The sequence below is a fragment of the Dreissena polymorpha genome, chromosome 5, assembly GCF_020536995.1.
Source record: "Dreissena polymorpha isolate Duluth1 chromosome 5, UMN_Dpol_1.0, whole genome shotgun sequence".
Taxonomy (NCBI): domain Eukaryota; kingdom Metazoa; phylum Mollusca; class Bivalvia; order Myida; family Dreissenidae; genus Dreissena; species Dreissena polymorpha.
The window spans coordinates 20,675,555-20,688,532 of record NC_068359.1 but is presented as its reverse complement, the minus strand read 5'-3'; the positions used below and the strand labels follow the sequence as shown (position 1 = coordinate 20,688,532).

At 35.0% G+C, this 12,978-nt stretch overlaps 1 protein-coding gene across 11 annotated transcripts in view; it reads left to right on the top strand.

Annotated features, from left to right (window-relative positions):
* Positions 1-12,978, top strand: part of LOC127880865 (pleckstrin homology domain-containing family G member 5-like) — a 228,986-nt gene that overhangs the window by 200,292 nt on the left and 15,716 nt on the right. For all 11 annotated transcript variants that reach the window (XM_052428331.1, XM_052428327.1, XM_052428323.1 and 8 more), the window contains 4 exons: positions 6,029-6,187; positions 10,702-10,797; positions 12,291-12,341; positions 12,801-12,950. In XM_052428331.1, the coding sequence (XP_052284291.1) occupies positions 6,029-6,187; positions 10,702-10,797; positions 12,291-12,341; positions 12,801-12,950 (456 nt within the window). The remainder of the gene's footprint in view (positions 1-6,028; positions 6,188-10,701; positions 10,798-12,290; positions 12,342-12,800; positions 12,951-12,978) is intronic.

Sequence of the window (12,978 nt, the reverse complement as noted above, 5' to 3'; positions counted from 1 at the left end):
ACATACATATCTAGATTATTTTAAGAATAATACCTTATGTGCTGACCTGATTGTAGGAAAAAGAAGCAAGAAATTTATTTATATAAGAAACAAACATATTTGATCTTAGTATTTTAAACCACCGAAACTTAACCATTATATAAACATGAGGTAGTTTGCTAACATAATGAATATGTTGCCCAGCTCTTGCCAAGTGGAGGCCACCTCTTGTAAGAGCCACATTATTATATTTTTTTTAACTGATATGCTTTAATTAAGGTTTTTATCAACTAATTGTTTAAAAACATATATAAAATGCAAAACGATCATGACCTAAAGATAAACTTTTAATATATAATTTACCTCTATCGATTAGAATATCAATAGGTTGCAAGCCTGGATAATTAATAATAACACTTTGCAAACATCTCTAATTTGATAAATTCAAGTCCGTACATTTAAACAGATAAATTAATTAGTGCCAAACAACTCAATTAATGTACATCAAAATTAATCCACAGTTTGCAAATAAATGCCCCTAATGTTATTGTAAGCCGATAATAGGTGTCATTAACACCTCGTTGTAGGTATACCTCCTCTATAAAATCAATTTACCGAAACCTCCACGGCTTTTACTATATAAATCAATTTACCGAACTTGTCATTTACCGAAACCTCCATAACCCGCACATTTTGAGTGGTGAAAGGTCAAGGTAATCCTTCAAGGCCAATGGTAAAAAAAAACAAAATCCAAGGGAAGTAACAAGATTTAAAGGGAGATAATTTCTATTTTATATCTTTTGGCAGGTAAAGATCATTTTTACAAGGGAAGTAATATTTTGTACAGGGTTATAATCCAAATTTTATTTCTATTCAAAGCGGCATAGTAGAGGGCATTGTTTTTCTGATAAACACATCTCTTGTTATTTTGGCTGTGCTGTGTGTAAAAGGGGTTTGATGCATGTTTGTAAAGTGTCTGCCTAGATCAGGGATGACAGGTTCTGACTTAATTTGATTTTTGCTAAATAGAGACTTTCTTGAAACAAAAAATATCATAAAAGCTGAAAGTGTCATCCCAGATTCTAAGCCTGTGCAGACTGCACAGGCCAATCTGGGAAGACACTTTACGCATATGCATAAAACCCCTTTTTCACAGAGTACGACCCATTTGTATTTTAAACTGAAGATCATGTATCTGGACCCCTGGCTAGTAGACAATTATTGTACACTTTTTGTTAATGTAATGTTCCTGTAACAATGCAATTATTTTTGCTCCAACAGTTTAAGGAGAATTCTCAACATTGTGTCATCTTGCCCATTGTGCAATGTTGAAGGTTTATTAAGTGTATTCTAATTGTTTGCACTTCCGTGACCAGAAAAACTGACGGTAATGACCCTAAATTGAGGTTATTAGTCAGTTTCAAAGACATTCAGATGTTCAGGGTATTGAAAGCCTTTTTATAAAGATACAAAAAGCTGTTGACAATTAAGTGCGTTTAAACATTGTATAGCTTTGTGAAGTCTTTTTTAAATGCAATCGTGAAACTTGTTGACATGAACTGAAGACAAATGCCAATCAATAATTGATAAACTTGTTGCACCTTTTGATGTTTTTTTCCATAAACAGAGCCGCGGACTGGGTAAACAGGGCTTATGCTTTTAAGTAAAGAGTCGTATCATATATGCCAATGCAGGCTCCGCACAGGCTAATCAGAGATTACCCTTTCAACCTAGACTTGATTTTCATTTCCAAGAGACTTTCTTTAAACGAACAATTCCATTAAAACAGAAAGTGCCGTCCTTGATAAGATAGTGCAGACTGCGCAGACTGGGAGGACACTTGAGGCATATGCATTAAGCCCTATTTTCCTATAATGCAACTCTTAAATAGGATCAGGCATAGGTTACTAAATTCAGATAAACTTGCAAACAAAATAGATTATTTTCTTTGGTTATAAGGTTATAATATTTTATTTCAACAAAATAAAATAGTTTCATAGTCTGACATGACATTTTATGCACATGCATTATAAGCCCAATTTTCTCAGGTCAGGACTCGTATAGTTTAGTACTAATCTAAATTGCAATGTTTTTGTCAATAAATGCTAAAAAAACTATGTGATAGTGCCTTCAGCTCTAGTCTATAAAACAACGCCTGTCCTACTGATTACTTTGTTCAGCAATTTGTATCAGGTGATTCACAAATAGAGCGTGAAATTAAATGGACACAATGGTCAGTCAGGTGAGAAGATAAGGTTAACAATCAGTGAGTTACTAAAGGCCATCAACTAGTATTGGTAATGTGATATACTTATGTTACTAATTCTCCAGTGGCAAATTGAAATCTGAACTGCTGACAAGCTTTGTTTTAGACCATGATCAGTGTCAAAGAGGCTATTGCTATCGTCCTGAAATGACACCTGGTGCTTTTGGAAACTTAAGCGTGACATGCAAATTCTTTGATCGTCAATCTTGTACCCTGTCATATCTTATGGAGTGGAAATAATCACAAATAAGCCACCATTGTTATCAACCATGGTAAACACTCAAACGTGCTGTAGCAATGAGCAAATGGTGTTAAAACTGCGATCTACATTATGTTTGGTCAGTGGAAGGTGTTAATTTGTTTGATTGTAGGCTCATTAAAAAGTCATGTTGGTTCATTTTTGAGGCCCTTCCACCCAAGCTTGGTTTGCCATGGGTGTAGCATAATAATGCATTTCTCCTTAAAACAGGTTATTCTATTTTTTTTATAAAAATATATAACAAATACTAAAAACAATACTGCATGCTGTGGTATGATAAACAAACTTTTCAAAAGTTTGGCCTTAGAATGCAAAAATTGGCAACGAAAAAGGTGTATAAAATCATCAAGGAGTCCATGTATTCCAATTTATTAAATTAAGCGCTTTTCACACCTGCAATATATGTGGGGTAATACAGATAATCCCAGTTAAGTGTGATGATCAGATCATTATTGTATGCTTTCAGGTGGTTAATAGAGAAATATCAGGAAATTAAAACTGATAATTCCCAGTTTCTAACAGTAAAAATTATCTATAATTTTGACTGGTTTACTGTGAAATGACGTCATTTTTTAACGAAATGACGTAATTATTCCAGCAAAATTCTCCAGTTAAACTCTTACAATGTAAATAATCAGTGAAAAAAAGCATAAAATAAAAAAGAAAATTCATTGGAAGATCGATTTTATTTCACTTGTGATCATAGAAAAAATATATTTCTCGTGGTGAATATATTATTTTTAGCGAGGCTGTTTTCGGAGAAAACCCGACCTATTGTCATAGCAAGCTCGTCGTCAGCCGTCCGCCGTAGGCGTCGTGCTAAAACCTTAACATTGACCATAACTTTTTAAATATTGAAGATAGCACCTTGATATTTGGCACGCATGTGTATCTCATGGAGCTGCACATTTTGAGTGGTAAAATTTCAAGGTGAACATCATCCTTCAAGGTCTAGGGTCGAAAAAACAAAGTCAAGGGAAGTAATAAGCTTTAAAAAGACATAGTTATCTGACCTGCCTACGTATATATTTTTGTTACATAAATCAAAGCGGCGCAGTAGGCGGCATTGTGTTTCTGACAAGCACATTGTGGTAAAAGGTCAAGGTCATCCTTTACAGTCTACGGTAAAAAAATACAGATTTAAGGGAAGTAATAAGCTTTTAAAAGGGAGAAAATTATTCAATATTGAACATAGCCACTTTATATATTTGGCATGCATGTGTATCTCATGGTGCTGCACACTTTGAGTGGTGAATCTACAGTCACAGTATAGTGGCTTTTAATTATTTGCTACTAAAAATAGAGATTTGTTACAGACAATTATTTTCAAGGGAAGTTATTTATATAATTATAAATTGCATATTATATATTTCCTTACCAAGAATTGAAGTTCTTTTCACAGTTACTGTACAGATTTATTATTTTGATTATTTATAACCCAAATGATTGATTTTTTAAAGTTTTTTTTTAAATGATATAATTATAATTTCGTTGATGTTCATTACATACCTGTGGACTTATGTCCTTAGATACACGATCAACTCTGGTTATGATCTCTTTTAAACCACAGGCCTTGGTTGTCAGTGATGTCTGACATGGTCATAATTGACTGTGAGACCCTCCCCACCCCCACCCCTCTGGTTGGATTGGACAAAATTCAAGGGAAGTATTAACCTTTAAAGGGAAATGATTTCTATACTTGCCAAATGATAAATAGAAATTTTATTTCAATGCGGCGCAGTAGGGGGCACTGTGTTTCTGACAAACACATCTCTTGTTGGGTCACTAGGTCAATGGTCAAGGTCACTGTGACCTTAAAAAAAAAAAAAAAAATCTGACAAGCTTTTGCAGCTGAGCGTGGCAACCGTTATTCGGTGCTCTTGTTATTATTATCATATATGATCACTCGTGAATTAAAATCGATATTCCACCGAATCAAACAAATATCCTCCTATTAATGAAAAAATAATTCAAAAGAGCTCTTGCATGAATCTTACTAAATTTTATGTTTACGATATTGGACATTTAAAGTTAGGCTTACTTAAAAAAGTCATGAAAAAGCAAATACTGGAAAACTGTGTTTGTTTGTTATGGCAGTATTAACCCATTTATGCATAGTGGACTCTCCCATCCTTCTAAATTGGATCAAATCATTTTCAAAATAAGGGTTGACTAGTATATTTATTTCCATATTTAAAATATTTCTTACCGAAATTCCTTTAAGCAATCATGCGGCGACTCATCTGGGTCTGCGCTGTTTGTCAAGATATTTTTTCTAGACGCTAGGCATAAATGGGTTAAAAAGAAAGATTCCAAAACATCACTGTAAATAAAAATAAATCAAATCTTACACAAATAAATGAAGTCTAAGTGACAGTAACAATGAAAGTAGCTTTTACAGACTAAAAACTTTTTATTTATTTAATACCATTGTAATGAAGGTGGGTTCATTTAGGACAAAAAGAACATTCTTATTTATTGAGATAACTACTTCAAAACTAGGATCAGTTTGAGAATCACTATATTCTACATGCTATCAGTTAAAATATATTAGTGTGTTTACAACCTTTTGAATGCATTCTCAAATGCCAGAAGACTGATAAGTGCCCTATTAGGTTATTGAAAGAAGCAATACTTTTAAAAGCTCCTCTTCAAAGAAGTGGGTCATAACTGAATGTGTCATAATACTGTCGAAACTTCCAAGCACTTGGAAGAAAATTTTCTGTAATCACAGGATAAAGAAGTTCGAACTTTAAGTTTTCAGATATAAATAAAAGCTGTACTTATGCAGTTAGTTTAAACTATCCCAAAAAATTCCAAGGACATGTGGCTATGTGACGGGTGAGACATGAAAGGAATTGTCTTCCTTTACATTGCGTAAACATTTGTGCCATGCTCTTGAAAAAAAGGTGCTCAATGCTGATGGGTTAAGTGTGGTCCCAGGTTAGCCTGTGCAATCCATACAGGCTTATCAGGGAAAACTTGTCCGCCTTATCTGGATTTTCGCTATGAAAATACTTAATTTAAACAAAAAATACCATAATGCAAGCAGAAGGTGTCTTCAATCCCAGATTAGCCTGTGGGGACAGTGCAGACTGCGCAGGCTAATCTGGGTCGACACTTTACGTTCATGCATTAACTCTTTCAGTGCTGGAACCAAATTTTAAAGGCCTTTGCAAAGTGTTTGGATCCTGATCAGACGCCACAAAATGTGGCGTCTGATCAGGATCCAAACTGTTTGCTATTCTGATAGTATTCTTTGAAAACAATTGAAGAAAATGCTAATTTTAGAAATTCAGCAGACGACATTTTAGCAGACAACAAATTTCCCAGCATGCAAAGGGTTAAGCCCAATTATTTTCCCAGAGGAAGGTTCAGTTGTTTTTATCTGGACTTTAAATATTGTCCAATGAAAGCCTAAGCCCAGTTTAAATATTGTCCAATGAAAGCCTAAGCCTAGTTTAAATATTGTCCAATGAAAGCCTAAGCCCAGTTCTTACCAGAAATAATTCATTCTCTTTTAGGATCGGGAGAAACAGGACCAGCTGAACGATCTACTCAACACGTACAGCGCTACCGGCCTGCCATCATTTCCCGACCTTGTGAAACTGAGTCATCCCGACCTCGAGCTAGAAACGTTCAGCATCGAGTCTGACTGGCGGGAAATAGTCACCAATTCACAGGTATTTTGTGGCAGGAGTTTATTGAGACAGGAAATAGTCGCCAACTTACAGGCATTTGGGATGGTAAGGTTGCTGATTGAGACGGGAAATAAGTTTATACCAATTAATGGAAGCACTCACAGGTACTTGAGGGTGGTGGGTTGATTGAGACAGGAAATAAGTGAATACCAATTAATGGAAGCTTTATGGTGTTAAAGCTTTTGGGCTTAAAAGCTCTGAAGTTTTTTATCCTGGTAAAACTTGATGCCATTTGGAAGGATCTCAAAAATGCTCGCTAAATAGGTGTGGAACCATGGGATACCCTATATAAAGCGATGGTTAATTCCAAGTTTGAACAAAAAATATATTATTGTATTTTTTATTGTTAAGAATATTTGTTATCCTTAGCCTTAAGTTATAACATTGTTTGATTACGGACCCTGGATGTGTTGAACAACTTATGATCTAAATTTTGGTGCTAAATGTAAGCTTAATACAGTACAGCCAAAGCGGAACAAACGTATTTCGCGATCCGCGGCGGCAAGGCGAAACGAGTCGATGCCGCGTCAGTCGTTGAAGCCGCGTCAGTATGCGGCGGCAAGTCGCATTTCGCCGCGAAACTTCGCATCTGTCCGCCGAGGCATGCCGCGGTCCGCGACATGATGCCGAGTCGATGCGATCATGAAATATATTTTTTTTTTATTATTAGTTACATGTAGTTAACAAATTTTGAAAGAACAATTATAACAATAATTAAAATCATAATAAATTTATTGTGCGCGGATTGTATTAGCATATACATGTAAGCATAGTTAATGTGTCTGGCCAATTATTAAGTTTGTTTCCCGCGTATGTATTTCACACATAAACAAGGTCACGTAATTATGTTTTCGCACATGCAAGTGGTCAAGGCTCAAGCATATGGTGGATTTATAAATTAATTGCATGTTGATTCCGCTATTATACCTTAGCTGAGAAAATTAGCAGTTTGAAGCCACATCAATAATCAAGACGGTGACGACGTATTTGTAGTTTTGTTAATTATCAGCTTATTACAACTATTGTTTGAATATGCGTATATAACCACGTTTTATTTTGTTCATATTATACAGTTAATATCGCTACTAATTACCCGATAATCCCGTATATTCCAGTTTTAAATCAAATGCTGGTAAATATTTACGATACACAAACATTCTCGATATTTCCTTAAGTATCAAATACATTTGGGCATTTGTTACTATTTATAGAGATGATGAAATAACGTCTAATCGGGGCGTTTTTTTTCTCCACTGAAGACGCGATTTACGCCTGACGTGATGTTCATGTATTTATACAACACAAAATACACCCAAACTTTCCAAACGACGTTCTACATGTCTACATAATTTTTGCGCGCTTTTTATGAAACAAAGGATATTTTAGCACTGTTTATTTGACGCTAGAATTTGCCAAAGGACGCGTTAGCATTAAAATTCTGAAGTGTGTTTCGGATTACAAATATAATAATGATAATCGAACGAAACATAAACAGTTGCGCGTAATTAATTCTACGCTACACATACATATATGTACATGTAGGTGGATATCTTTTAACTCGATCCGCCGCGTACGTATGCGGCGGATTTACTCCGCGAAAGTACGCGAGGTTAATACAGACTCGGCGTCGTTGCGCGGATCGATGCCGAGTGCCACGGCGATACGCCGCGTGAACACACGATTCGGCCGCCGCGGACTAATAATCTGGCCGTGGCGTAGCCGCGGATTATGTTTGTGCCGCTTTGGCTGTACTGTATGTGTGACTTTAATTTTTTGTGTATTTCTCTTTATCAGGCATGATTTTTTTTCACTTATTTAAGATTAAACAAAAATGCCAGTTGTTATGAATCCAAGAAATTTAATTTGAATGAAAATATATTAATTTACAGAACTTTGAATGACTGGACATTATTAAAACAGCCAAAAAACAGCATGGCAGTGAAAAACTGATTTTTAGGGATACAGACAAAACCCCTCCTGGACAAAAAGTCTCCCGTCATTTTCATAGGGGGGCGGACAAAAACCCTCCCATGAAAAAACGGTGTGGACAAAAACCCTCCCATGAAAAAACAAAGCGTTTTTTCATGGGAGGATTTTCGTCCGGCCCCATTTTTCATGGGAGGGTTTTTGTCTGGCCCCTATAAAACTGACAGGGTGGGTTTTTGTCCAGGAGGGGTTTTGTCCGGCATTCTGATTTTTATTGAGATATATCTGAATTATATTTAATTTACTTGAATTTGCTTGGTGGGAATGAAAATTATTTGTCAATAATTCATAGATAAGGCCTGCTTTAAAGAAAACAAACTTGGTTTTAATTTAGTGATTTTATTTTTGGATGATTTAAGTTACATTTAAGGTCACACTAACACTGAAAAAATACCTTGAATATCCTTTATTTCTTTTAACATTTATTGTAAATTAAATACCAATAAACTAATACTTTGTACCATGAGTTTGTGTTTTCCTGGTCCAAAATTACTGTCAAAATGATAAACAGTGGTCACATACCTTTCTATTACAACTTGGAGTTATGACATTTAACAAGCTAGTACATACAGCAGAGGTTACATAATTCAATAATAATTATACTCATGGTTTTCTGTCAGTAATAAGGACACTTGTCAGTTTGATGAGTAAAGGACTGACAGGTGATCATAATCTTCAATGAGTATGGTAGTTAAATGTTTTCTTTTAGTTTTTTTGCTAATGAATGTATAGAATTTTATGCATATTCCGCCATGGTTTACCCTTTGGTCTGGCCATCTGTCCCTAATTTTGTGTCACATTTAATGCAAAAGTTATTGCTACTAGAGTGATGAAACTTAGTTTTTGACATTCTTTAAGAATGGTGACCACTATGTGAAAAGTGGTGGAATTATTAAGTGAACGTCACATTAATTCTCTGTGACTTTGGATTGATAAATGATGTGTGCTAAAAATGCCTGGTTGCTTTGTGTGTTTTAATTTTACCTTAGCTCTGTTAAAAGTGGGTTTAATGCAAGTGCGTAAAGTGTAGTCCCTGATTAATAGCCTGTGCCGTCCCCACAGGCTTATCAGGGATGACACTCTTGGCTTTTATGATATGTTTCGTTTAAAAAAGTCTCTTCTAAGCAAAATCCAGTTAATGTTGAAGTTATTGTCCGCATAGACTTATCTGAGTTGACAGTTGACGCACATGCATTAAACTCCCTTTTTACAGAGTATGGATTTTTTTTTATTTCGCCATTAATTAATTGACATTCATGTTAGAATGACTTGAATTTAAATCGAACTCATTTGGTGATAAATGAGTTAACCCATTTATGCCTAGAATATTTCTAAATATAGAAATAAATATACTAGATATCCCTAATTTTGTAAATAAATTGATCCAATTTAGAAGGATGGGAGAGTCCACTAGGCATAAATGGGTTAAATTGATGGACTGCTGTGTAATGGAGGTTACAGTGCTGAACAAAGCAATATTCTAAAATTATAATATCAATATTCAAATGGTATCTTCCAAAAACTAACGGTAACATTATATGTATATAAACAAACAACAGACAAGACGCTAGGTATTAAAACATTATGACATTGTTTTTCCATGTTCTGTTTGGCTCTAGGTTACACACATCCCTTTGCAGTCACTTAATTGTCACCAAAATATGCATTAAAAACAATAACAATGGTCTGTAATCATTACCCTGTTGCATAATTAATTGACCCCCTTAGGTTGCAAACTTGCTTGCCAGAGTTACAAAGGTGTGAAAAGTATGCTGTCAACCAGCGCATGGTTACCGTTAATGTTGTCATAACAACAGGGTATCATTGCCCTAAGGTTGTTACTGTGACAATGTCTGTAACAATGTCTGTTGTAAGGTCAGACTAGACAGATATCTGTTATCAGGGAGTGATAATTAATATAATAATTTGTCTGTTGAGAATTTATGACCATTAAGTCTGAAGGCCATTTGGGAATTGTGTCGTGTTTAATTAAGATGTATAGATTTCATTGTTTTGCTTGCAAAGATGGGAGACAGATATGTTATTTATGACAGTCCGTAAATAATACATGCTTAAACTCAAATGTTGCCAACACTGTGTAATGAATTGAAATAATCATACCAAAATAAGTGTGGTCACATTTTGTCCTACAGGATTTCTGGATGCATTTCTTTTCTAATTAAACTGTTCTGTTCAACTATTGTTTTTCAGGATTTCACAAAGAAATTTGTTTCACATTTCTCTAAAGCTCACTTTTTGTTTCTTAGGATATCACAAAGCAATTGACCAGTTGCCAAATACGCGATGGCTCCGCCCACTAAGTTGTGTTTTCATAAAACACTTATTCCATAACTCTGACAGTCTTTGTTTGTCGGACCATGTGGTCGCAATAAACGAAATCTGATTGATTATTACGTGAGTTTGATTGACAGCTGGCGAGTGGTCAATTTGTTTCTTATTTCTCAATAGCTCACTTTTCAGGAATTCACAATAGCTCACTTTTTTTTCAGGATTTCACAAAGCGCCAAAAAGACCAGCAGGAAGCAATCTGGGAGTTGTTGCAGACAGAACTGCAGTACATACGCTCCATTCGAGTGATATCTGATGTGAGTGACCCAAACATCGAAGATTTCCTTTTCATAAGATTAAAAACAACATGTAATTGATTTATTTAAAAACAAAATTGGAAATCAAGGTAAAGGGTTTATAAATTAATATTGTCAATTATGAGTGCTCTCCACTGGCCAAGGCATACCAGACATGATCGAGTCACGATGTGCCTGTGTTGTATATATAATTTAACCCTTTCCCACTCATAAGCAAAGTGAAAATGGCTATGTGCAAACAGCATAAAACCAGAACAGCCTGCAACTCGCTGTCTGTTCAGGTTTTATGCTGTTTGCTGCTCATCAGTATCAAAGGGTTGGAAATGATGCCTCGAAAACTTGTTTCTAGTAAGAAATTAATTTAATTAAATTAAACTTTCTAAGGGACTAAAATTCCATAAAAATATGTTTCTAAGTGGTTAAGGGTTAAAATCATTTAGCACGTAATTTTATTTTCTAGGATGTAATGTGGAAGTGCATAATGCTTGGTCCCATACTGGTTATTCAATATTTACCAAGTACTGTAAAACCATTAAATTTCGTGTGGTACGAATTTTCGTGGATTTCGTTGTTCCGCTGAACCACGAATTCAATTACCAACGATTTTTTTACTCTTTTAATCCGAAATCGGTCCTTTCCGAATGTCATTGCCGACATTCTTTATTGTTTTTGGTTATCTGAGATATTTAATTGAGATGTAGGTAATACAATATGTTGTTTTCTTGATAAGTGTTAGGGTAATAATACTTTTTAAATCAAGCACGGAATTTAAACTGTACATCAACATTTGTTCTCTTTTACGTGACGTTGTCAAATTAACAGTTTCCAGATTTTTCACATATGTCAATTAGTGCCAATTAAAGTTAAAAGAGACATAACGATTTTCACACCTGTATTTTGGGGACCTTATAACTCAATTGTTACTACTAGGGTTTGAGCAGCGATTGAGCAGAGAATTGCAAATATTGTCAGAACAACATTGATGGCAATTAGCGAGTGGGGACCCGCACGATCGCCGCTTATTTGCTCTTATCGACAATTATCGGCAAAACTTTCATACTTCAGTGACCATTAATCGCAAGCCTTGCTGTCAACACACATTAGCAGATTATTCTTCGTTATAACTCTGGTTGTTTTAAGAAAAGTTTAATTATTATGACTGTCAATCTTCCCTGAAAATTTGAAATCCACAAAATTACGTGTCAACAAATTAGTTGTTTTTTATTAAACCACGAAATTTCATACCGACGAAATTCTAAACGTTTACAGTAATCACCCTTGTGCTCATTGCCTTGTGTATTGGTTATAATTTTCATGTTCAAATAAAGAAGTTTTATTAAATATTATATGTGCATAGCATACAACTAGCAAAGAGTGTCAAATGGATTATAAGAAACATACTATTACCAGAATACAGATCTTTAAGTGATTGTGCTTGCCAAAACAATGCTGTACATGAATTAAATTAACTAATTGTTCTTTGTGTGTTTCAGTTATTCTTGTGTGTGCTGTTAAATCTACAGAATGAGCAGATTCTTAACGAGGTACATAGACTTGGTATTTGTACTAAGTAATAAAGCCTAAATATTCCAGTATTGTCAGTCCATCTTTTTTGTGGGTGCTAAATATTTCATGTAGTAGATATTAACCAGAGATTTGATTAATTAAGTAATATTTAATTAATTAATACAGAAAACATGTTGGAAACTTGTTTGTCAATCTATTTAACCATTTCCGGCTGACAGAGGCATTGAAGTAAAAATGGCTATATGCAACCACCATAATATAAAAATAGTCTGTGAGTAACTTCTAGACTGTTCAGGTTTTATGCTGTTTGCTGTTCATCAGTAACTTAGGGTCAGAAATAAAGCCTTTAGAACTTGAATCTTGTAAGAAAGGCCATACATTTGATTCAATGTTCTTAAGACTGCAAACTAGTAAAGTATCTTGTTTGTTTAAGAATTTGTTTAATGAAACTGAAAAAGACACAAAAACTTGTTTAGATTGACACGCACACGTTGTTCAACAACATTGATGAGATTATGGCGGCTAACTGCCTTTTCTGGCGCGACCACCTGCGTAGAGTGCTGGAGGAGTCTCGTGCCACCGCATCCCCCCTCAACCCCAGCCTCATGAAGGAGGGGTTCCAGAAAGTAAGCTCATCCCTCCAATACGTGATTT